The sequence below is a fragment of the Chiroxiphia lanceolata genome, chromosome 16 (genome assembly GCF_009829145.1).
Source record: "Chiroxiphia lanceolata isolate bChiLan1 chromosome 16, bChiLan1.pri, whole genome shotgun sequence".
NCBI lineage: Eukaryota > Metazoa > Chordata > Aves > Passeriformes > Pipridae > Chiroxiphia > Chiroxiphia lanceolata.
The window spans coordinates 13,049,018-13,072,740 of NC_045652.1; the positions used below are offsets into that span (position 1 = coordinate 13,049,018).

Sequence of the window (23,723 nt, forward strand, 5' to 3'; positions counted from 1 at the left end):
CAGGATTTTTCTGGATTAATATCAATGTAAGTTTTTATACTTGGAATTCTTAACGTTTTAAATAGATAAGTGAATTAATCCCTAGTCAGGTATTGGGCTTGTAAATAGCTGGTGAGAATATCCTTCAGCATTTTGCAGGCATTGCACTGACTGGAAAGACACTCCTAGCTGCCTTACCCTGGTTTCTGCTGCAAAAGTTTCAGAAAGGTCACTTTTTAAATTGCACATTCCTGGCCCTTTGCACTCTGATGGCTTTCTGGAAAAGATTGGAGCAGCTTCTGCTAGTGAGGGATTTGGTGTTGGACTGAGCAGGATTAATATAAAACCCATCCTGCAAAGCTGGGAGAAGACCTGTCAATAATGGTAATTTCCCAGGCAGGGTGGCAACTTCAGAGGAAGCCTCCTGCTATTCCTGCTGGCTCCCCACTAGCTGGTTGAAACACCCTTCTCAGCAGTTTTGGCAATTTCTTTCCTGTTCTTCTACAAAATGCTATTTGGATACTCCATGAATTTATTCCCTGACCTTGCTGTGGTATTTCATTATACTGAAAAAATGACAACTACAATATCTATCCTGGTTTGGGGTTTTTTTCCTTTCTTTGCACTGTGCGCTCCCCTTACTCAAAGGGGAGAATCTGGAAGTGAAACTGTGCTTGATGTCACAAATAATTTTCAAAGAGTAAAATCAGAACATCATTAAAGAGATGTCAAGAATGTAAAAATAAAAATATAGCTCTTTATTCTTCACTGCGAATTCCACGGTGTGAAACAGCCTTGAACGTTCTCACTTGTATGAAAAATTAACTGTGCTTTCAGTGGTTTGCCTCAATTTATCAGCCTGCTCTGTGACAGCAATTAAAAGGTTTGCTAAGAAAGATAAGAAATTGTGGAGAAGACGTGTAGAATAAAATGATTGTTGAAGTTTCACACCACGGTGAAGGTTTTGCTTTCAACATCCAGTTGTTGGAGCGTAAAATCCAAATGCTCATCTTCTCCCGTGCACTTTTAAAGAAAACATATATGAACCAAACCAGCATTTTGAAGTTCTTTGGGCTGGGTTTCTGGTATCTCTTTTCCTTTTTAGCCTTCCTGATCAGCCTGGGGGTGTTTATACCCTTCCCCCTCCACCACCTGCTTGGCTCAGGTTCACTGGCAGCCTTTTCCCGGGATGGGCAGTGGCCGAGAGCTCGCTGTTTTCCCAGCTCTGTGAGGTGGGATGTCTGCAGGGACTGCAGGAACACAAATATTTTTTGTGCACATCTGTGTGTGCCTGCTGCTGGCAGGGAGAAGAATCCCAGAGTTTGGCCAAACTTTGCTGTGAACATTGCTGTCTTCAAAGGAGTTTGCTGAAATACCTACTTGAAAATCTTCCTGTGTGTGGAAGTGTATCTCTGTGTTTGAACCTTGATGGAACCTTGAAGCCCTGTGCAACTGTGCTCAATGGAAACATTCATTACAGCTAATTTACTTGGTGCTTTTAAGAGACATAGGTATTCATAAGTTGTGGTTTTGCCTGATGCTGCTGGTAGTATTTGTTTTAAATAGATACACTTGCCTGCACACGCTCTTTGCCCATCTGAAATCTTGTCTGGCTGTGTTGGAACCCTCATTTTAAATATGGTGATGTGCAGTGTTAGGCAAATCCCAGGGTAACCTGTGGTCCCTTCTTATTAAGGGGAAAAAATCCTTTATCATGTGTACAGTTCTGAACAGTAACAGGGAGCATGAGGGAAAGGTCTTGCCTGTGACAAATAAATGGTAATTTTGAATTTTTCTGAAGCAATTGTCCTTGTTCAGCCATCTCACTGCTCTTGCTTTCTCAAGGCCATTCAGTGAATAAACTCTGGGAGCACAAGGGTACTACAAAGCACTGATTTTGCAGCATTCAGAGCCTGTGTGTCCCATCTGAGACAACCACAAACCCACTCCTGCAGACGTGACCTGCTGGTTGCCATGGGAGGATTGCCATGGCAGAATTACCATGGGTACCAGGCCACTGGAAGCACTTGCTGGAATGCAGAAAACATTTCTGATCTTTGTTTGGTCCTCCTGCACACAGCTGAGTGACTTTGGGTTTGAAATAATTAGGCTGAATAAAAAAAAAAAAATTGTGACTTCTCTGATTCAGGAAGTTCTGAAAATTTCCAGCCTGAGAGTATCAGCATGTGGCTGGTGTGATTTGCCTGATAAAGACCAGAGCTTTTCTCAAAATGAATGAATTTCAGTTTGTTTTCTGAAAGGAGAATGCAGTGTTTGGATCATGTGATGCTTACATCTGAGTCTGTGGTTACGTGCTCTGTTTTTTTTATAATCTGTTATAAATCTGCAACATTTTTGCTGGTACCTCCTCCTTTCCTTCCACTGCTTGATACTTTTCCCATCCAGCTCCTTTGTGTTGGCATTGCCATGTGGAAGGCAAGCTGGAGGGTCTGATCTGCCTGGCAACTTAATCTCAGCAAAAAAAGAAATGAATAATTATTTCAGTTACATGGTTTTGCCTCGCTGTGCAGGGGTTTGGATGGTACTGATGGCACAAGGGTGATACTGAGTGGAAAAGGTTGAGGGGAAGGAATGGTGGTGGACTAAAGGAAATGCCTCTTACAGCAGAGAACTGGATTTAGATTGTGTTAAAATAAATCTGCATGAAGTTGAGTGTCACAATTGATATCTCTTTGGGGAGATTATTTTTAAGACAGAGGGCCATCCCTGTGAGACACAGAATTTTACCTGGTTGCCCTGCTACTCATCCCAGCAAGTCCAGGGTGACCATGGAAAGAGGAGGATTTCCAGCTAACTCAGATGCATTTCAGGGGAAGGACAGAAAATCCTTCCAGTAATCTGGAATTACAGGGTAGTCAATAATAATTCCATTGGATCGGGTATGAGGAATTCCTGATTCAGTGTAAGTCTGTCTTTACTAAAACCAGGTTTACATCAGCTCTAGTAGAGGGATGATGCCTGAGGAGTGGATAATGCCAGGGCTGCAGGACACTGTCATTGAGCTGCTTGTGCTTCTGGTATTACAGCACAATGGAAATAGTTGCTGGAACTTTTTCTGGAAAAAGTTCCCAACAGATGAAAATTAAAATTCATGAAGTAGAAGTAAGACCACTGTCTTTTGAATTCAACTAATTATTTCAAACCTGAGCTCACTCCCATACACACACAGACAGTTTTGGTTCAGTCCTGGCTGACAGATACTCTTTGTGTATCTGCAGTGTTAAGCATGACAGAATATATAAAATACAGTGAGTGTGTTACAAAGCACACAAGGCAAGTGATTTGTGAGCTCAGGGTAACTGTGACTTTGGGAACCAGTCCCCCAGCTCTAAACTCATGGGGTGGCTTACAGAATAATGACCAAACATTTCAGTGGGTTGCTCTGTCATTTCAGCAGTGACAAAGAGGACTGTACTCCTTTATTTGCAGATGATCTCAGTAGTTTTAAAATCTAGTTTTCCCTCAGTTTTGTTACAAACTGACAGTTTGACTACAAGTAGTGGTCATTTTTCTGGCTTATCCTCTGACTGAACAATAGTGGATAATACCAGAGGCATTTTTGTAGGGAGCTCTGCAGTTTATTTCCTTGTCCTGCTGCTGTCTGGCAATGTGCTTGCCTTGCTTGTCTTCAGATTGAGTTGATTCATTACAGGAAGAACAAATGTGGTTTCTGGACTTCACCATTTACTTACAGACCCTTTGTTTATCTCTCCATGAATGCAACAAATTATTGTACTGATCACCATGTCACAGGTATTTCTCTGTGTGTTTGATAAAGGACTTTATGGGTATTCTGAGTTCAAACTATTTCTGAGTTCACACTATTTCTATTTCTGAGTTCAAACTCATCAGAGCAATGGAGCAATTGAAAGGAAAATAGCAAATGCTGAAAATTTTTTGGTTTTATACTGCAGTAACCTCCAAAATGAACCAAGCACTCTTAAAGCCATGGCAGTTACACTGCCTGTGTCCCCTAGCCTAAAGAGATGTGTAAAGAAAAGCATTAAAATGACTTTTAAATTGCCATGGTGATAGGGACATGCCTGTTTTGTAATACGTATTTAGACTTCAGAGAATAAAATGTATTTGTCTTCGTTCCTCCAGAACTCTTTCTGTAGTCTCAGTGCAATTAACTTTCTCGTTTGGAATGCAGATAGCACTAGCCAAGTGGATGATATAACTGGTTTCTTACTGGTATTGCTTACAAAGTGCTATTTAGGGGAAAATTCTGGGGTAGGGAGTGGAACAGGAAATGTTGGATGATTTTATTATTATTATTTTATTACAAAGGAGGGGTGAATAATACCTAATCTCCGGTGGCGGCTCAGGCAGCTTTCACAGTTTGTTGTATGGTTTTATGACATTCATTCCAACTAATATTCATTTTAATTCACTTGTGATTGAAAGGTGATTTTCTCACTCATGATTTTGCCCACCTTGCTGCTTGGGACAGCTCAGTTCCAGCAAAATAATCATTTTGAACACAATATTTCTGATGATTATTCCCGTCGGGATGTAAGGATCAAGTTTATTTTTGTGAAGATGAAGAACACTGATTTGGTTATTTTGGTTGCTGAAACAGGAGAAATCCTTCTAATCCTTTGCAGTTGAAGTGTTTTGTTTTGTGCTGGGTGATGCAGAGAGGTTTGCTGTAGAAAAGATGAAGTTGCTGTCCCTGGGCAGAGAGCAGCATCACAAAGCAACAAGTCTTAGTCAATAAATGTTCCCAGCTCAGCTGTTTTGCAGTGGTCACAGCAATTCTCAGAGCCTTGTTTTTGAAGAAATGTGAATCTCAGGTAGTTCTTGTCTCAGTTTGCTTATCTCTCCATGAGCAGACTTTCAGGGCTTAGATGCTTAGTTAAGTGAAGCAAACTCGTATCTTTTTCTAACCAATTTAGTTTCATTTTCAGTGCACTGGTGCATAAACTTTCCCAGTGAGTCTTTTATGTTGTCCAAGGCACCTCCTTTCTGACTTCTTCAAAGGATTCTCCAAATAGGGAGTGGATTTATGATTTTCATAGGTGCTGGCTTGTGGTTCTTCCCTTAGCTGGTTACAGAAGGTGAAGAAAATTGGTTCCGGGAGGTAATGGGGCATTTGTCTGAACTGGCTGCTCTGTACAGCACCTGCACGCTGAGCATGACCTGAAATTTTGGTATTTATGATACACATTCACTGAAAGGGTGAGAAGTATCCACCTTGCTCTCTGGTAGAATCATGTCAGGTGCCTTGAAATAGCTGGTAACAGTAATAGCCTGACAAAGATGACTGACACCAAATTCTCACTTGTGCTGAGAAACCCAGCATGATTTTGGACTGAGAAACCAAGCATGATTTTGGACTTTTGTGCCTGGAAATAATACCATAATCTTTTGGGTGAACTATGTGTAATTGGCACAAAACAAATGATTTTCAGAGAAGTTACAGGGGACAGAGAAACAACTGTTTTGTGGGGCTTGTTTGGAATTTTGTCTCTTTAGAAGGGTTTTTGTGGGCATTCTTGGTCAAACTTTAGCTAGTTCTGTTTCATCATGACATGTGCTGCTGTGATTAGAGCTCTGGCTGGCCACTTTTGCTGAATCCAAGGTATTTACTGATTATAGAGATAACTGGCTCATCTTTAGGAGTTGGACTACTGTCCCCTCACATCACAGAATTGTTAGGTTGGAAAGGACCTTTAAGATCACTGAGTCCAACCATTAACCCAGCACTGCCAAGCCTCCACTAAACTGTGTCTCCGATGGCTTTTAAATCCCTCCAGGGATGGTGATTCCACCACTGCCCTGGGCAGCTGTGCCAGTGCTTGAGAACCCTTTAGGTGAAGAAATTGTTCCTAAAATCCAACTTAAACCTCCTCTGGCACAACTTGAGGCTGTTTCTTCTTGTCCTGTTGTTTGTTACTAGGGAGCACAGCCTGACCCTCACCTGGCTCCGCTCTCGTGTCAGGGAGTTGTAGAGAGTGAGAAGGTCCCCCCTGAGCCTCCTTTTCTCCAGGCTGAGCCCCCTCAGCTTCCCCTCATCAGATTTGTGCTCCAGACCCTTCCCCAGCTCCGTTGCCCTTCTCTGGACACACTCCAGCCCCTCAATGTCCTTCCTGAATTGAGGGGTCCAGGACTGGACACAGGATTCGAGGTGTGACCTCACCAGTGCCACGTACAGGGGGACAATCACTGCCCTGGTCCTGCTGCCACACTGTGGCTGATACAAAGTCAGAGTGGTGGAGGGAAAGGGGTAGATACTGAGAGTCAGTGCTGTGGTTACAGGATCTGCATGTTTAAAAAGAAAAAGTGGCAGTTGCAGCCAGGGGAGACGATCATGCTTAACCAGGTCTCTTGAATGAAACCTGGGGCCTGTGGTACCGTTCTGATTCAAATTGCAAGAAGTGTTATTTTTAACAAAGCTCCTCCTACAATGTTTCTCGCTCGACCTGCATCTCAGCACTGTAGCACAGATGCTACTGGTGCAGTTATACCCACAACATTCAGGAATAACAGGATTTCATAAATTATGGCAAGATAAAGTAGACAAAGTTGGTATTGACTTGCTGATGACAGCGCATGCGTAACACTATTCCAGCTCACTTTTCTGGTTATTCCCTTTTGCATGATGAACTGGAATGATGTTTATATATAACATAACATACTATATTATGTTTATATATATATATTACATAATATATAAATATCATTCCATGTTTTATATATACATTTTATATATGTTTCACCTCGGCTTTCTCATGATTTGTCTTCTCCTTTTTGTCGCTGTGCTTTTCCACAGTGTAAATGTAAAAGCATAAATCCAGCACAGTTTTCTCCTATCTCCTTTTAAAATCTTTAAATAGCCTTTTCTTGCTGTCACGCAGCAGATCTTAGCAGAAGTTATTTGGTGTTAACAGCACTCAGGGTGCTCTAACAAAGAAATCAGTGTCTGTAATAGCTTCTATTAAACCTGGTACTATATTTTGGTAAATGCATCTCCCTTTCCTTTGCATTTGTGACTGAAAGATGCGCTGAGGAGGAGGAGAAGGTCTGCTTTTTACAGAGCCATGCAGGGTATGGAGTCATTCTGTTGGGTTTTTCCTTAACCATCTTTCCCAAAGTCTGCTTTAGGGTGACTGTTTATGTAAAGTCTAGTGTTTCCTAGTGCTTTATTTTCAGACTTTATGTAGATGAAATGCTTGTGGTCACTGTCACTGGTTCACCACATGAAGGATGCCTAATAGCATGGGAGCTGTTGTTGTCAGGGGGAGGAGCTCGTCCAGGAAACTTTTGGAAAATCTGTCTTGTTTAAAACAAACAAACAAAATTCTAGCAACATCTTTTACATGGCTGTAACCATGCGTGGTATGTGCACTCCCTCTCTTCTCCTTGTCTCCAGTGTATATATAGCATGCATTCAGCCAGTGCTGTGGAGTCTGTGCACTCCAACGTGCAGCAGGAAGCCAACAATCCATTTTCTATGACTCTCCCCTGCCCTGTAATCTAAGAAGGCAAGAATTGTTTCTATGCAGTTTATGGAGGTTGGGGAGGGTCTTTGTGTGGTTTTAATTTTAACACAAACTAAAAAAAAAGAAAAGCTTTCTATTTTCACTGTCTTGCAAGGCATCCTAGAGAAATTGGAATCCTTTCCCACAAGGGAAACTCTGAGTACAGTACATATGGTTTATATGGCCAGGGATTGATTGCAGGATGTACTTGCCTGTAGCAGGTTATCGAGTAAAACTCAGCAGATCTGAAACTGAAGTAGGCTGCTTCCTGCCTGTAACAAGACCAAGAGATTTTGCAGACCATTAATTCATCCCTCTAATCAGCTGGAAATTTCAGAGGTGCTTAAAAGAGTTGCCTCTTGGGCACCCTTGGAAATACCAGTTAACTTCGTTATGCTTTTTATGTAGAGTCTAATCTGTGCTTGCAGATTGATCTTTTTCTCATGATGGAAATGTAGTAGTAGTAATTGCTATTGCATCTTTGATAGAAATCATGCAACATGAATCAAATAGTAGAACTCATTTTAAATAACCTGAAATATATACAGTAATCCTAAGGAATGCATGTTCAGTTCTGCTTGGGCTGTCTGTCTTGTCCTGCTTATCTTCTGTAGAGGCATGATTCTCATAAGCTTAAATCCTGTGCTAATGTGTCTCACTCCTAAATAGGACTACCTGATACAATTTGAGTTTATCCTCTTGGTTGGAAAGAGGTTAATTAAGGGAACAGTTAGAAAAGCTCATTAAAACTGCATTCAGGTTCAGTGTAATGAAAAGTGCACTTTCTGTGACAGGATGATTCCAAAATCACGCTCTTCTGATTTCTCCCAGACACAGTTCCCCAGCACTAGTCCCTGTGTGCTGGTTTGAAGCAGTGTCTTGGGCTGTGCTGGTGTCCTTGTTTGCGTTGCTGTGGTGGTTGTGATAGAGACTGGAACAATAACCTTAATCCCAGGCACCTTCTCACCCCTGAGGGAAGGGAGGGGTTCCGCAGGAATTTACAATCTGCTTTGCATTGCATTTCCATTTCTTGGGTCTCAGGTTTTTACAGCAGGGAAAGCATAAATTCGGATAGATTCCCCCCAGCTTGGCTTTGCAGGCAGTGTCAATACTGAAGCCAGCTCAGATCTGGCTGCAGGAGCCTTCTGCAGCTGTGAGCACCCCTGCATAAATCCAGTCTATGGTTCTGGGACTGGTTCCTTACAAAATGGCCATGTACGTGCTAGGTTAGCATAGTCTGTGAAAGCCAGCTCTGTGTCCTGGGTTCTGCTTCAGTGGACTGGGACTGTCTGTCTGAAAACAGAATCACAGCAGCCAACAAATTGTTTGCTTGTGTAGTCAGCCCAGCCTCTGTTTCTCGTCCCTGGTTCCAGTCTGAGATTGCGGGTAAGTCACGTGGCTGGATCGGACAGTCTGGGGAGGCTCACAGGGAAAAGCAGTGTTAGAGGGGCCTTTTCAGCACTGGGCTAGTTCACACTTCAGGTCAACTCATGATTTTGGAAAAGTAACAGATTTTCTTACGATTTGCCTGTACTCACAGAATGGTGGGGCTGCCTCTCACAGGGGTTTGGGTGCAGATGTCACCTTTTATCCAACGTTGTTATGGCATCAGTAAGTTTAGTACTACTGAGTTGGGGAGTTATTTTACCATCACCTGGGGGCAGTTTGCAGATATGGTTCTTGCATTACTGGGTCCTTCTGAAAAGGAAGACTTAAGTGGCAGTGGGATAGAGCTCCATTCTGGTATGAGGGTGCAGTGGGGGATCTTCTGGCCTCAACAGTGCTGCAAAACTGCCTCAGGGCTCTATCAACAGGCAGCCAGGCCTGTTGATCAGCAGCAAGTTGGGATTGCACTGAATACTGTTGAACAGAGACTGATTTGTCCTTGACTCAGATGTTGAAAAATGCTGAGCAGTTGGTGTTAAAGCAGAGAATTCCATCGCTCCATGAAAGAAATCTCAGCTTTTCCCTGATAAGGACTTGAGAAATGATGCAGCTTTGCTCACACTGGTTTTGAGCCTCAGTCCGTGTGATGCTCATTGCAAATGTATGTATTTTCAGCTTTTCTTTCTCTAAGCTAAACCATGTACCAGTGTGAAACTTAAAATCCAGAGCAGTGGTTCAACATCCTTGTTTCAGGTTCATCTCAGTAGGGTGGTACCTGCTGCTGGCAGACACTGCAAGGCACGGACACTGCTGCTTTGAATTGTGCCTTGGTATTGAGTCTGCAGGGAAGCCTGTTTAGAAGGGTTAGATAAACACAATTAGGCTGCATTGCCAGCAATGATGTTTTTATTTAATGCATTAATGAGTGCAGGTGGCAGGACCTCTGAAGTGAATTAAATGCAGTGCAAACTCCTGCTGTACTAGCAGAGCCATTGTGAGCCACTGAATGCTGAGCCAGCTCATTTGAGAGATGAGGTGGGAGATGGGAATGAGCTTCCCATGCCTGAATGATAATTTTGAGCATCACCTTACAGCACAACCAGCTTGTGCCAAAGAACCAAGAGCAGGAGAGTGTATTTCAGAGCTGCATTTCTATCAATAACAGCATTAAGATAAGGTGGTCACAAAAACAGATTTACTTCTTTGTCACCTTATTTTGTTACCTGGTAGGATTCAATAATGCACTGGTTAAAAGAATTCTGTTCAGCCCACACCAGCACTTACAGTGCTAGAACAACACCACCCAAGTCCCTTCGTTTCGTTCTATAGGCAGGATGCTGGAATCCAGCACAATTACTGTGCTCTGCTGGCCTTTCCCATGGTGAAACCTGGTTTTTATTTCCTTGAACCTCAGTATCAGTGAAATGATCCCTGGAAAGCTCGTATTGATTGCACATGATTGTCTAATTAAAGTGTGATAACAAGAATTTCAGAACACTCACTCTCACAGCCCTGTGCTTATTGTATACACTGTAAATTAGAAAGCTTGCTGCTCAGATATGGAAAATGTCAATGCTTATTTCCTTTTGAATTTCCCAGCAACTCCTGAAGGCTGCACTTGTAGATGCGTTGTTATTTTTTTTCCTAAAGTAACAATTGGAAAGAAGTGTTACTTAGAGAAGAAATGAGGCCCTGTAGGCTTGCAGGGGCCCTGTTCTGACCCTGCTAGCTGTTACCCATGTTGTCTAAAGGGAAGCACTTCTAAATGAATGTATTTTAATCTGAAACCTGCTAGATGATCCTTTTTCAGCATCATGTGCAGAGATAGGTATTAATTATACATTATATAGATGCAAGTCTTTAAATAGTGCTCTCTGGTCTTACCTGGAGGCTGTTTGTTGATCCACCTGGACTTTATGGCTGTTTTGCTCCCTGCTGCTTGTGGTTTCATACTTTCTGGTAACTTGGATCTTCCTGAGATGTGTGCAAGGCAAATCCTAGTCCTCGATACGTCGCAGGAACCCAAGAGTTTGTCATTACAGGTCTGCATCTTGCTTAGTCACTGATTGAACAGGTGGCCTTGGGGACATCGCTGAACTTACCCAAACCTTCTGCTTGCATCTAATCACTGGGTGATCTATGACTCACTGTGATACATTTACAGAGCTTTATGAATGATCAGTAATTCTGCCCAGGATGCTGAGCAGAAAGATGCTATAGAGAATGGTGGAGTTTGAATTAATGAATGATTCACCAATTGCATACAAACCCCCTTAAATATGTTCGGTCTCATGTGTAAAACTGACTTTTCCCTTTCTTTCCCTTCCAGATGTACTTTCCGATTCCCCAGCACGGTTATAAAGATCCAGTTCACATCTTTATACCATAAAGAGGAAGTAAAAGAGGAAACCTCATCGCCTCCCCCTCGGCCACTTTACCCTCAAATATCACCTCTGAAGATCCACATCCCGGAGCCGGATCTCCGGAGCGTGGTCAGTCCCCTCCCATCCCCCACAGGCACTATCAGGTAAGTTGTTAATTATCCACAGTGTGTTCTCTGACATCAGTCTGTCAGCCCTGTTTTGTTTGGTATCCTTGGTGCAAGAAATGCCCCATTAAAAATAACTAGTTAAATATCTGATGTTCAAAATTATGGGAGACTGCTAAAAACTGTGTTATGGTGGCTGGAAGAAGGGCACAAGGGTTGCGTTTAAGAGCTCAAAGGGAAACATAAAGTAGTCTGGTATCTGTAGTTTCATAGCTATAGTGTTACTAGTCTATCTTTGGAAGTGGAATTAGAAATATTTATTGAGAGCTACCTATATGCATGGAAAAAAGAAAGCAGGCAAATACTTTCTATCTTAGGGCTGCCTGTTTTATTTTTATCTCAGTAATATTCTGTTGTTGCTGGGTGGTGCTGCTTTATCTGAAGTTAGAGACAAGGGTGGCCATTGGCACGTGGTTTCCTGGGAATGGAAGGAAATGGGGGTAGGATGCTGACCATGTACTGAGGGGCTGTAGCAATCTGAATGTGCATCTGTGCCAGTATCCTGTTTTGTACATGATCTGATTGTGGATGTGCAGTACAAATAACCTGAACATCAAGTTACTATCTGGAATATTTTCTTTCCTTCTCAGCAAAGAATTGATGTTACAGAGTTTCAGTGAAATCTTCTAATGTCACATCTGTTACTTGAAGTATAATAAGTTTTATAAAGTAAAGGAGACTCATGGTATAGGATGATGTATTAGAATTTTAAAACAGATGGGCATCAGAATAGCAGGAGTGAGCCTGGTAATAGCAATAGCCTTTGCGTTGTTTTCATGTCTGTACATTTGTAAAAAGGTAAAGTACACAAATCTCTCCTGACAGTTACCACTAATTCAGTGAATAGTATGCAAATATAGGTGGCTGAGAATGACTTCAGTGTCACAATGAAGCCAGTTTGGTTTTGCATAGATCTGGAGGCTCTTGGTTGTTTGGGTTTTTCCACGGGTCTTGCAGAGCTGCACAGATGTACAGTGCTGATATTCTAGAAAGAGGGGGCTGGAGGTAGCTGTGGTTTTAGCCCTCTCTTCAGGCACTGCTTTTAGTTTATATTTAACCTTCTCTTTTTAGATGAAGCTTGTTGCTGGGAGGGGAGGGGGATGGTTCCTTTGCCAACATATGGTACTGAGTTTCCATTCAGTCATCTTGTGCAAAGCAGCTCAGTGTGGTTTGTGTTACTAACAGAGGCTGTATCTTTTGACTCCGGCATATGTCTGCAACTGATATTTGATTCCCTGAGAATGTTTCTTTTGCACAAGGAGAAAGTGGAAATGGTAGTGTTGAATTGTGCTCGGCCCCTAACGCAGTGTTTACTAAGGATGATTAATGGTTGCATCCGTTTGTCTCAAGCAGAAGCTAATCCAGCCAAGTCTTCAGAAAACCTCAAAAGACATCTGAGGTTTCGCTTGCCAAACCCCTTTCGTTTCCGAGTTCCTCTTACAGAGGAGGGGCTGACACGTTTGTAAACATCCCTGCTCAGCCCTTTCAACCTCCCCCTCTCCCCCAGCAGGGACTCGCAGCTCTGCCCGGTGAGCCAGGCTTTGGAAAGTCATTTGGGTGTTTCTGCCTGAGAAAGGGAAGGCTCTTTGGGGACAAAGTAGCTATGCATTCTGGCCATCTGGTTTTCAGGGCAGCTCTCTGCTGCTTTCTTGGTGGGTTCACAGTGGTGGGTGAGTCTGGCACAATGTCCTCTCTTCCTTCCCAAGGGCAGGTCTGCAAGGGCTGATGAGGGGGGACCTGCACTCCTCTCGCATCGCTGGCTTTAGGGAGGTGGTTGCATGAGCTGGGTTCTCCTCCTCCTCCTCCTCCTCCTCCTCCTCCTTCCTCTCCCCCTTCTAGTATTTACTTTCCTAATTTGGTGAGTTTGCCTTGCTCCTCCCTGATTGGCCCATGGAAAATTATTGCAGTTTGGAAATCCTGGGCAGGGTGAAATTTCCTTTTTGGAAAGTGGCTCCTGGCCCCCTTTTCCTGCCTCCACCCTGGTGCAGGGCAGGGGCTGTACCTGCACTCCCAGATCCAGCCCTGCCCTCCTGACCCCCAGCCCTGCTCTACCTCCCTGTTTACACTGCAACTTGCTTCCCTGCAGGTTCTCCCCTGCAAGCTTCTGGGGGTTTTTCCAGCCTATTTATTTTCCCTCTGCAAAGTGCAGCACCTAGAGAGGGAATGAGCTTTAGTTAAACAAAACCAAACCTGCCACCCTCAGCAGCTTTGCAAAGCAAGATTCCTGCTTGCTCCTGGGGAGAAATGTGCTCACTGTTTTCTCAGCTAGGTATTTTGTCTCCAGGAGGGGCTGTGTGTGGATGTATTTTGAATGCTGTTGTACAGCTTTAAGGGAAAATGTTGGTTGGCAGCATGCTGTGAGGGTTACACACAGTCAGGGTTTATTTCTTCCTGCTTTGAGTTCAAAATTCCTTTTTAAAAAAATCAGACTTGCATGTTCCAGAAAGCAAGAGGCCACTGTGATTGTAATAAATTGGTAGAAGCAGCCTGCCATTTTATACAATGTATGGAAGAGCAGAGGAACACCAAATCTCCTCTCAGTAAGTTCAAGGCATTGAAAAGCTGTGTGAAAACCATGTGCAGTTTGGTTAAATTCAGCTCTGCCTTTTGGGAGATAGAGCATTTCAGGGTCTGCAGCTTGTGTTTGGAGAATCCTCTTTGGGTGACAGTGGCGATATGAAGTTTCTCACCTATGCTGCAAACTCTTAGCTTTGCCTGCTTTTGTGATAAATCCACAATATCTACATGAATGTGACTCCATATGTGTTGCAATCTAGGCTTGTGCTTGGATTATAAGCAGATCCACAGAGACAAGGTGTGATGTAGGAGCCTGTTACTGGTCTCAAAGTCATGCTGAGTTGGAGATTAGATTTACAATGTTTAGTTTTCCTCTTATTATTGTCCAATTTGTGTTAATGGCCCTGTAGTTGTAACATAACTCAGTTTTTCAAATAACATCTCTCTGCAGCATTGCCCCTCAGAGTTAGGGTGGTTTTAATATTTATGAAAATTAAATTCTTTCTCTGTACATGCTTCCCTATTCTAAACAGCAACTGTGATCTCACTGATAGATAGATAGATATAGATATATATGTATAAACTACAGTAAAGAAATATTATGGAGGTCGGTGCCATTATTCATATTTTACAACTACTGCTTCTGGCTTATCTCTGCTCCAGAATGACTGTGGGCTTGAACACTTTGTCTTGTTTGGGTTTTTTCATGGAAAGGGCATCGATAGTTAGCTCACATACACAGTCTTTATCAGTAAAAAGAATTCTTTGACATGTAGGAGTAAGAGTCCTTATAGCCCTGTGAGAACTGCTGCTTGAAAAGTGTCTGGTGAGACTCTGTGCTAGTAGCTAAACTGGTACATATTTGTGTGTGGACTCAAATCTGTATTTTAACTGTTAGTACTTAATGTGCCTGCTCATGTCTGAGTGTTACTGGAAGGGTCGGTAACTAGTTTTCAATTAAATTAATGGTATGAATAATGAGAGATCAGCATCTTTCATTCTGTAAGCTTGATTAGTAAACCATAAGATGTGAGTGAATTGCCATGGTTTCATAAGCTATAGTCCTTTCTTTCACTAGGCAAAATTAGTTCAGTAACGTGTTACGTGCTCTGATAGCGAATTACTCAGAGGTAGCTGCAATTATCTTGACTTAGCCACCAACTTGTTTTGTGGCCTTTAACAGGTCATTTAAATTCATTGTGTAATTACGGCTTTACAAATGTGTGTAGTAGATAAATTATGTATTGACCTTCTACTCTGTAAAGCATGACAAGAGTGTATGTGAGCCATGTTACAACAGACCTGCAAATGCTGGCTATGCTTTGAACCAGACTTGGCTTGGATAAAGGGGGAGCTTTTAAACAGGCTCTAGGATAGCCATGTACCACTGTTTCAAAACACCTGGGATTTAATCTGAGTTTGCACATTGACTCTAAAGGTGTGTGGTGGGACTCTGAATGAACCCTGACTTGAGTGGATGCGTTCACTCACTGGAATGGGATGCATAAATATTGCCAACTCCGTTTCATTCAGGCTTTCCTTCTTCCCATTGAACTGAAACGCCGCTGAAGAGCTCCAAGGCACGTTTTTTGCAGGCTCTTTTGCATTGTCTCAGTTATACATTACTTCCTGCATTCAGGCAGAATATGCAGCTCAGGCAGCTCCCACAGTTGGACAGACCGGTGATTATTTTTAATCACCCGAGTCTCCAAACCACGAGCCAAGGAGCGTGATGCATATACATCATGTAAGAGAAGCACCAATCTGTGCTGGGCTTGGGAGCTCTACTCATGTTTATTCCAGATAATGGACCATGTGCTGGAGGAGATGTGCCAAGCCATGTGCTGGAGGAGAGGTTGCAGATGTCACCAGCTACAGGAGCACTTCCTCTTCCCCAGTCAGTATAACATTTTAGTTCACTGAATCCACAAGTGGAGTGAGGTCACTTCCTTTCAGAGAGGAGAACCACTGGAGCACCGACAAGTAATAAAAATTTGAACTTTTGTGGATAGCTCACTTTCTCTTATTGTGGCTTGTTCGACAGCTTTGTTTCTCTTCAAGCGTTAAGCAGGCAGGGTAGCTCTCAGATTTCTCCTTTCACATCAAAATCTAGCTTGGTTTGGCAGTCTCACCACTTGTGATTATTTCTGAAACCTGTCTGAAACAGGCAACATGCAAGGACTTGCCTTTCTTTGAGTTATGATTTTGGGGCTAGGCTGGGGAAGGCGAGAGCAGCTGAGGATTCTCACCCATTCCTGCTGATTGGTGTATCGTGGAAAGGCTTGTTTCGCAAGTCCAAGGGCTGTACTTTGACCTGATTCTTGCTTATTGCACGTAAAAAGCGTCCCTGTGTCTTCATGTCCCTTTTTTGCGGGCTCGTGAAGTGGAATATTGGGATAGTCTGAGGTTTGTGGCGTTTCTCTAACCAGAGTCCTTGAGCAGAGGGCAACACACCTCTGATTTGCATTTGAGGAAGAGACCGGGGAGGATTTTAAGAAATGGTGATTTTTCCTTTGTACTCAACGGGGGCTTAAAAAATGCCTATCCAGACAGGAATCTATCTGTACATTGGCAGTGTTGCCAAGGCTGTAACTCTTATCTCTGCTGTGTCTCTGTACCTGCTTCACAAATGTGCACTCAGGCGTTTCTCGAAGGCACTGCCGTGTGCATCTCATATCCTAAACCACCAAGCTGGACATGGTTTTGTTCTTTAGTGATGCAGATTCCAAGTCTGGTGAACAGTTTTGTATGAGATTCCAGGTAATCTTTCCTCTTTGCCACAGGTGCTTTTTCCATACACCTGGCTTTAAATTAAGCCTCTGTAGCTTGATCCCTACAGATACCTTTCCTGTAGAAAAGAATGAAATTGAGTAATAGGGCAACTCTCCTGCATTCTAGTACTGCCTCTCCTTCTGGGGAAATTGGCACTGAAGTTTGGGAGTGTTTCAGTTTCCAGATTGTTCACAGACTTGTAATATGACCATAAATAAATCATTTAAGCACTTGTTGCTTCATTTTTATTTTTATTACCCCCAGTCTGTAAAATGTGCATAGTATTGAGAGAGTGTAGAGATTTTTACATGGGAATCTCAGTGTGCTCAGGGAACAGACCCCTGTAGCTCAGTATTCTGCCTCTGACATGGATATCTTGGAGGTCATATAAGAACATAGAAGACAGAGTAATGCTGACTTAGGTGCAGTTTGCCTCCATTTTCTTGGAGCAGGGACTACCTTGGAGCAGGGACTTCCTGACCATCTGTCTTAGAAAGCCCCTGATGGCTTCCCTGTTTTCCTCCTTTCCCCAAGAACTTGTATACTGGCTTTTTCTATTCACATAGACTTTTATCATCAGCCCTGCCTTACAGCATGTCATTCCACAGTGCAGCTACAGACCTAGAAGCACTTTCTTTTGTTTTGGAAGTACTGCTTAGTTTCGTTTTGTGCTCACCCTCTCTTCTGTTGCAAGAGGTCAGAAGCTGAACACCTCCCCTTGGCTTTGTTTTTATAGGCTCTGTCACCTTGCATCTCAGCTTCTGTCTTATTTTTTCCTGTGTGAAATCCATTCCATATCTCTGATCATCATAGTTATCCCTGTCAATACCTTGTCTGGATCTGCTCTATTCTTTTTTTTTTTTTATATGAAAGTAGACAAGCAAAACACAAGTGTCCTGCTGTGAATGTACCATGCAAACCGTAGTACACCCGATTTTTGCAGCTGATTCTCTACTTGAAGCAAACTGATTTTGGACATTCCAGCAGAAATGCAGCACGTTGTACACACTCTCCAGGAGCTGGTGCTTAGTTAATTGTTGCTAGCAAGTGCTGTGAACTTACAGGCTGGGTTCTTGTTGGCAGGAGTTGAAAGTAAGTTGTGGTGCCACAAAGATTTAGAGCATTTAAGGCCTGTGTTTGAGAGGCCGTCTGCTGGTTACAGGGGTGAATGTACTGCAGACAGTGCTTTCAGCCCTCATCTCTCTGGCCTTCCTGCTGAAGAAGGGTTAAGTATGAAATGGAAAACATGCAGCAGAGGACCGGTGTGATTCAGCACGTGGTTGCAGTCTCATTCTAAAGCTGAGTCTCAGCGCGGTATTTAGGGAAGGGTGGCTCAGTGGCCGCCTGCAGTCAGTGTTTCAGGTTCAGATGCTGAATCCTTCAGTGGATATCAAAGATTTCTGGCACTTGGGGCATTAACCATGGTACCATGGGATTAAGACTGAGTAACTGCAACTGGTTTACTGACATGCCCTGTGTGTCTTTCAGTGGTATAAAACACTTGTTTCCTCTCCAAAACTCTCTCTTCCATAACAGACAAGCTTAACCCAAATTAGCTTGGATTGCTGTAAGCTAAGATTGCCAGCGTGGACAGTAAGCATGGATCACAGCAGTAAGTCAGGATGTCAGAGCAGGGTGAAATTGCAGACCTAGCTGTGCTTTTCTCAGTAAAAGGTTATAGAGTCAACATAGATCAAGTTATGACTGAGTATTGATGCAGTATTAATATCCAACAAATCATAATCACTATCCTCCCACTTGATTTTTGTTTTATAGCACAGGCAGGTGTTTGTAGGGAAAGCTCTTTGTTTCATAATATTTTTAAAGGGGGTGTGAGTGCATGCAAGCATCCCCAGCCAGTCCCCGGCTCTGGGTGGTGAGGAGAATTCCAGGAACTCCAGGAAACTGATGTCACTGCATTGTGTTTGCTTGTTTTCTTTTGACTGCACTAATGTTTAATTTTAACTTAACCCTCAAAGGGGTATTTTTAGTAAAGCTGTTTCTTCACTCCCATCCCATGTTGGGAGGGCAACAGATTGTGTCTCCTTGTTTTTTCCAGTAGTCAGCTCTTTCTACCTTCCCTCTGAAGAGCTCTCTGATGATTGACTGAGAGCTTGAGCACTCAGCAGCGTGTCCTGTCTGTGCATGGAGTGACTGGAAGTTGGTGTTTTTTGTGTCCCTGTGTCTCTTTTGATTTGATCATCGATCCAGGCTGAAAGGAAGCAAATCTACCTGGACAAAAGGACTCCATTCTATTAAAAGATTAATACATCTTCCAAATCTTTGGCTACTGCTGTGGCTGTCCTAAGGGGTTTTTTTTGTTTGCTTGTTTTTTAAGCCAGAAATCAGACTTAAAATTCATCAGCCCCAGAAAGCAGAGTTTGAATAGCAAAAACTGGACTTGCTCTGCTGATCTCGAAGAAAGGAATAAATTCTTGTATCTAGTTTTATTTGTTTATTAATTAAAAATAAAAAAAGGAAAAGGCAAGAAATACAACTCTGTGCAGAGCATGGATTTAGTGGAGAACTTCCATATCTTTGTCCTGAGATTTGGCTGCTGTTTCTGTGGTTTGATGTTTGTGTATTTCTGCAGCCAAAGAACAAAATCAGAAAACTCTTGTTTCATCCTATTCCATTCCCAGTCTGTGTGTTACAATAATTGCTCGGGTGCCAAACGCAAAGATAAAAAGAATTGCTGTGTTTTTGGTTTGTCATTGTTTCATGTATGAAAATGGCTTTCATTTGTAATTATCTACACATTATAAGAAGTGTGTATGTGGAGAAGCTATTGAAAAATGACAGCAGAATAATTAAATTCACACCAGCTCCTCATGTGAATAAGAAGACATCAAGAGTGTCTTCTGTGGTTTAGCTTGGAGTAGCAAACTTTGATTCATTTTCCTGCACAAACAGGTCTCTGCTCTTTGAAAGGCTGGGTAAGAAATGCCTTTATTTCTGGCAAAGGGAGATCTATAAGTATGGGCTCATCAACGTTATATACCTTGCACCTCCTGAAAGCTTTACCTCCTGCTGCACTCCTGAACAGCATCACTCAGTAATGCCAAGGGCTGTTGGTGGGCACTGAAAGGGTTACCTGGTGCTGTGCAGGAAGGCTTGTTGATGAGAGAGGGGTGAGCTTGGGTTCCCTATTGCAAGGGTTTGTTGTGCCTGGATATTTCTGTTGCCTGTTCTCTCTCCCCTGGCCCCCCCCATCCTGTAATTCACTTTTAAAAGAAACCAGTTTGGGTTGTGCTGAGCTCAGCACTGCAGCCATTTGCAGAGACACCACAAGGAAAAGCAGCACTTCTCAGTTTACAGGCTGGACCGTGGTAGGAAACAGTCATTCCTTACACTCACAGATTGCTTATGCACCCAAGGTATTGCTCGCTGAGCAAACAAGGGCTGTCTCACTGCTTCCTCTCCATCCCCATGTGTACATGTGTGTGAGGGGAAGTCAGTCACCTTTTTGAGGGAAGACCCACATTCTGTGTTTTTTCGTGCAGCATTTAGCCCAGTGCTCTGATGGGTGTCAGTGTCTGTATTTGTTTGTCACTTACTGGGCATTTCCCTGGTAAGAGGATTGTTTATGCCAGTTTTACCGAATTCTAGTTCCCAGCTGTGGGCTTCAATTTGCATCTTTTCATACAATTTGGACTACTTGTTTTGCTGTGTAAATCTTCTGTGTATTGGTTTACTTTCTTGTTTACTGTTTCTCTGCACCTAGAAGACATGTAATCCTGGGATTTGGCTGAGCATCCTGCTGTTCTGGCTTTGCACCCCTCAGTTCTGGACAGTGCAGGACAGGGGAGAGACAGAAAAAGGGAATTTCAGTTTCCCAAACTCATCTATCTTCTCCATCCTTCAAGGCCGGGTTGGATAGGGCTTGGAGCAACCTGATCCGGTGGAAGGCATCCCTGCCAGTGGTAGGGGGGTTGGAACAAGATGATCTTTAAGATCCCTTCCAACCCAAACCATCCTGTGATTCTGTTGTCCTTCCAACCCCACAAATCAAGGATGGATGATCTCTAGACAAGCCTTTCTAATTAGTTCTCGTCTTGTAGCACTCATTTCTGTGTGCCTGAGTAGTGTTGCAATTTACAGCCCCCTTTTATGTGTTTGTAGCATTTTTATCAGCTCTTGCGTGCCTGTCCTGCTCCGTCGCTGTTCCTGTAATGCCACCTTGTGGTGGCCCCTCGATGCCAAGTGTGTCTTTTCTAGCCAACACTGAGCTCTGTGTGCGTGCAGTGGTTGCAGCTCCCCTTTATGAGTGTGCTGGTGGATCAAGGAAATCCCCATCTCCAGCTGTGTGGTATCAGGGTGGGATCTTCTGAAGCTCAGGTGTTGTGTTAGACAGGGACCTTTGTGGCAGATACCTGCTCTGGGTGCTTTAGTCTGATCCTGTAGAAGAACATAGCTACTGTCTGTTAGAGGGATTGATTAAATATTACCTGTGTAATCAGGAGAGTGGTGTGTTGTTCATTCACAAGTCATAAAAACAAGCTACTCGTTCAGTTAAGTATTCATCTGTGATACACTCTGTATTGTTTGAAGTCTTGCATTGTTTTAAGTGCTCCTCTGAACACAGAGGAGTTGTTTAATGCTTTGAAACACTGCTCTCTTGTGATTGCAGGAAGTGTGTGTGGTGGGGAGTGTCAGGATTTTGTAGAAATTCCAGTTTTATCTCTAATGCTTTTTTTTCTTAACCTATTTGGGCTTTGAATAAGCCACAGGGGCAAAAGCACGTCCATTACATCTTCTTCCCCGTGACCTGAGAGCTTTACCGTACCTTGGAGAGTAACTACTGTGTGCCTTGTTAATAAACGAAGTAACAAATAACTGTATTTTCTTTTTGCCTCTCCAGTGTTCCCAACTCTTGCCCGGCCAGTCCACGTGGTGCTGGATCCTCAGGATATCGTTTTGTCCACAACATTACCTCGGATCTGCAGCTGGCAGCAGAGTATGCGGCAAAAGCAGCATCAGAGCAGCAGGCAGATGCATCTGGCGGGGACAGCCCAAAGGTTCACAGAGACATTACTTACCCAGCAGTGCTCCTTGGGAGGCTTGTTAAAACCTGATGCTTTATGGCCAGTCCTGGTTGTAGTTAAAAGAGGTCTAAGAATACCCTGGCCATAAGGGTGCTGTGTGCAGTATCCTCCAGGGGTTCGAGACCTTGCCTTCAAACCAGCATCTTGTTAGTGGTAGCTGATGAATCTACTTGCATAGCTGCCAGAAATGTATTCAAATAATCCATTAAAATGATTAAGCGATAAGATATTTTTTTTGCTTATTTGGTAAATCCAGAACCCATAAGGAAGAGGTACAATAAAATTAAAAGTCTTGTTTTCTCCTTTTAATTAATGGTATTTTGCAAAACACAGTTGGAGAAAGCAGAAGCGGGGGAAGAAACCAGATCCTGGCCATGAGAAGTCTGTAGTCAGACTTTAAAACAAACATGAAGGCCTGTCAAGCAGGCATTAAATGAGGAGAGTGGCAAGTGGAATTTAGATTAAAAAATAACTTAGTTAGAATGATAAAATTTAATTTTGGTGAGCTGATCTTCAGATCAAAGTTAAAGGTCTGGATTCAAAACCACCTGATTTGGGGTTGGGTGGAGGAGCACGGTACTAGATGGCTTTTTTTGTAGACTTAATTCTCCCTTGAGACAAGAGGGGTTGTTTTTGATGGAGTAATATGAAGAGTTGGGAATATGAGATCTGGCAAACAAATTAAAGTACCTAGAATGAAACAAATCCTGCTGGAGAAGGGAAGGGACAGGATCAGGTTTCATGTTGGACTCGTTGCTGGGAAGAGGGCTGATAGCACACTGCATGAAACCTTTCTAAGGAAGTGTAGCTGTAGCTGGGCAGATTTGAATGCTGTAGTTTCATGAACAAGAAAGCAATGAATGTATCCTACACCCTCTAACTCTTGATTCCAATTGCTTCTCCTGACCCTGTTCCTTGTGCTGATGTAAGCACATGTGGGAAATTCAATGGGGAATTGAATGAGATTGAAGTTAGCTTTTTAGTGTATGTTTGTTGGGAAGAGGGAAGGAGATACTTTGGTCTGGCTCAACCCTATAGTTCTGTTTGCACACAAATGCTTGTGCTAAATTGAGTGGTGACAGTATAAAACAGGAGTGAAATGGGAGAGGGTGATGCTCTCTTGGCTGCCCCTGCTGCTCTCTTAGCATCTGTGCTTTTTCAGTTTGGGTTGTGGTACACTGTAGTGCAAGACTTCTTTGTTAGTGACTAAATTTCTGTTTGGTTTTTTTTTTTCCTTAGGATGAGTCCAAGCCACCCTATTCTTACGCTCAGCTAATTGTGCAGGCTATATCTTCAGCACAGGACAGGCAATTAACACTAAGTGGGATCTATGCCCACATTACCAAGCATTATCCATATTACAGGACTGCTGACAAAGGCTGGCAGGTGAGTTCTTGACACTGACAAGCTTTTAAACTACTTTGACAGGGCTTATCTGCTTTGAAATGCATTTATTAAAGATTTGGGGCACTGGGAATAGAGCTGCTTTGACTGTTCCCAGAGTGAATTTGTTTAACACAAGCTGACTAGTTTGTTTGTGGATGATTAGTTTTTTTGGAATACTTTGTAGGGCAGTGTAGTGTGTTTCTCTTTTAATGCTGTAGTCATGTAGCTTTAATTCTTATTTGTATTTTATTTTCCTACATCCTTGCTATCAGTCACTGCTCTGCCCAGATACTTGCTTAATCCTTCACCTTGTCTTTATTTGGCATGATCTGTCCAAGCAGAGGATATCCAGCCTAAAACTGAGGTTCCAATTTTTAATCACAGTACCTTAAAACGTTACAGATGTTTTGTTTTCCCAGTGTATCAACTACATTGCCTAAGTCACAGTTTGCAGGTCTTGAATCTGAGTGAGAACTTGGGAAACTGAGAGTCTGTGCACTCCTTGTGGTATTAAAGGAAATCTGACCAGCTTCACAGGAGAGTTTGAATATAGTTAACACATGCTAAATCAAGGTTCAGTGTTCA

At 42.9% G+C, this 23,723-nt stretch overlaps 1 protein-coding gene across 1 annotated transcript in view; it reads left to right on the top strand.

Moving 5' to 3' along the window:
- The window catches only part of FOXK1 (forkhead box K1), a 55,558-nt gene that overhangs the window by 15,394 nt on the left and 16,441 nt on the right, over window positions 1–23,723 (top strand). The window contains exons 2-4 of the mRNA XM_032703909.1: window positions 11,200–11,397; window positions 21,569–21,725; window positions 22,992–23,138. Coding sequence (XP_032559800.1) covers window positions 11,200–11,397; window positions 21,569–21,725; window positions 22,992–23,138 — 502 coding nt within the window. The remainder of the gene's footprint in view (window positions 1–11,199; window positions 11,398–21,568; window positions 21,726–22,991; window positions 23,139–23,723) is intronic.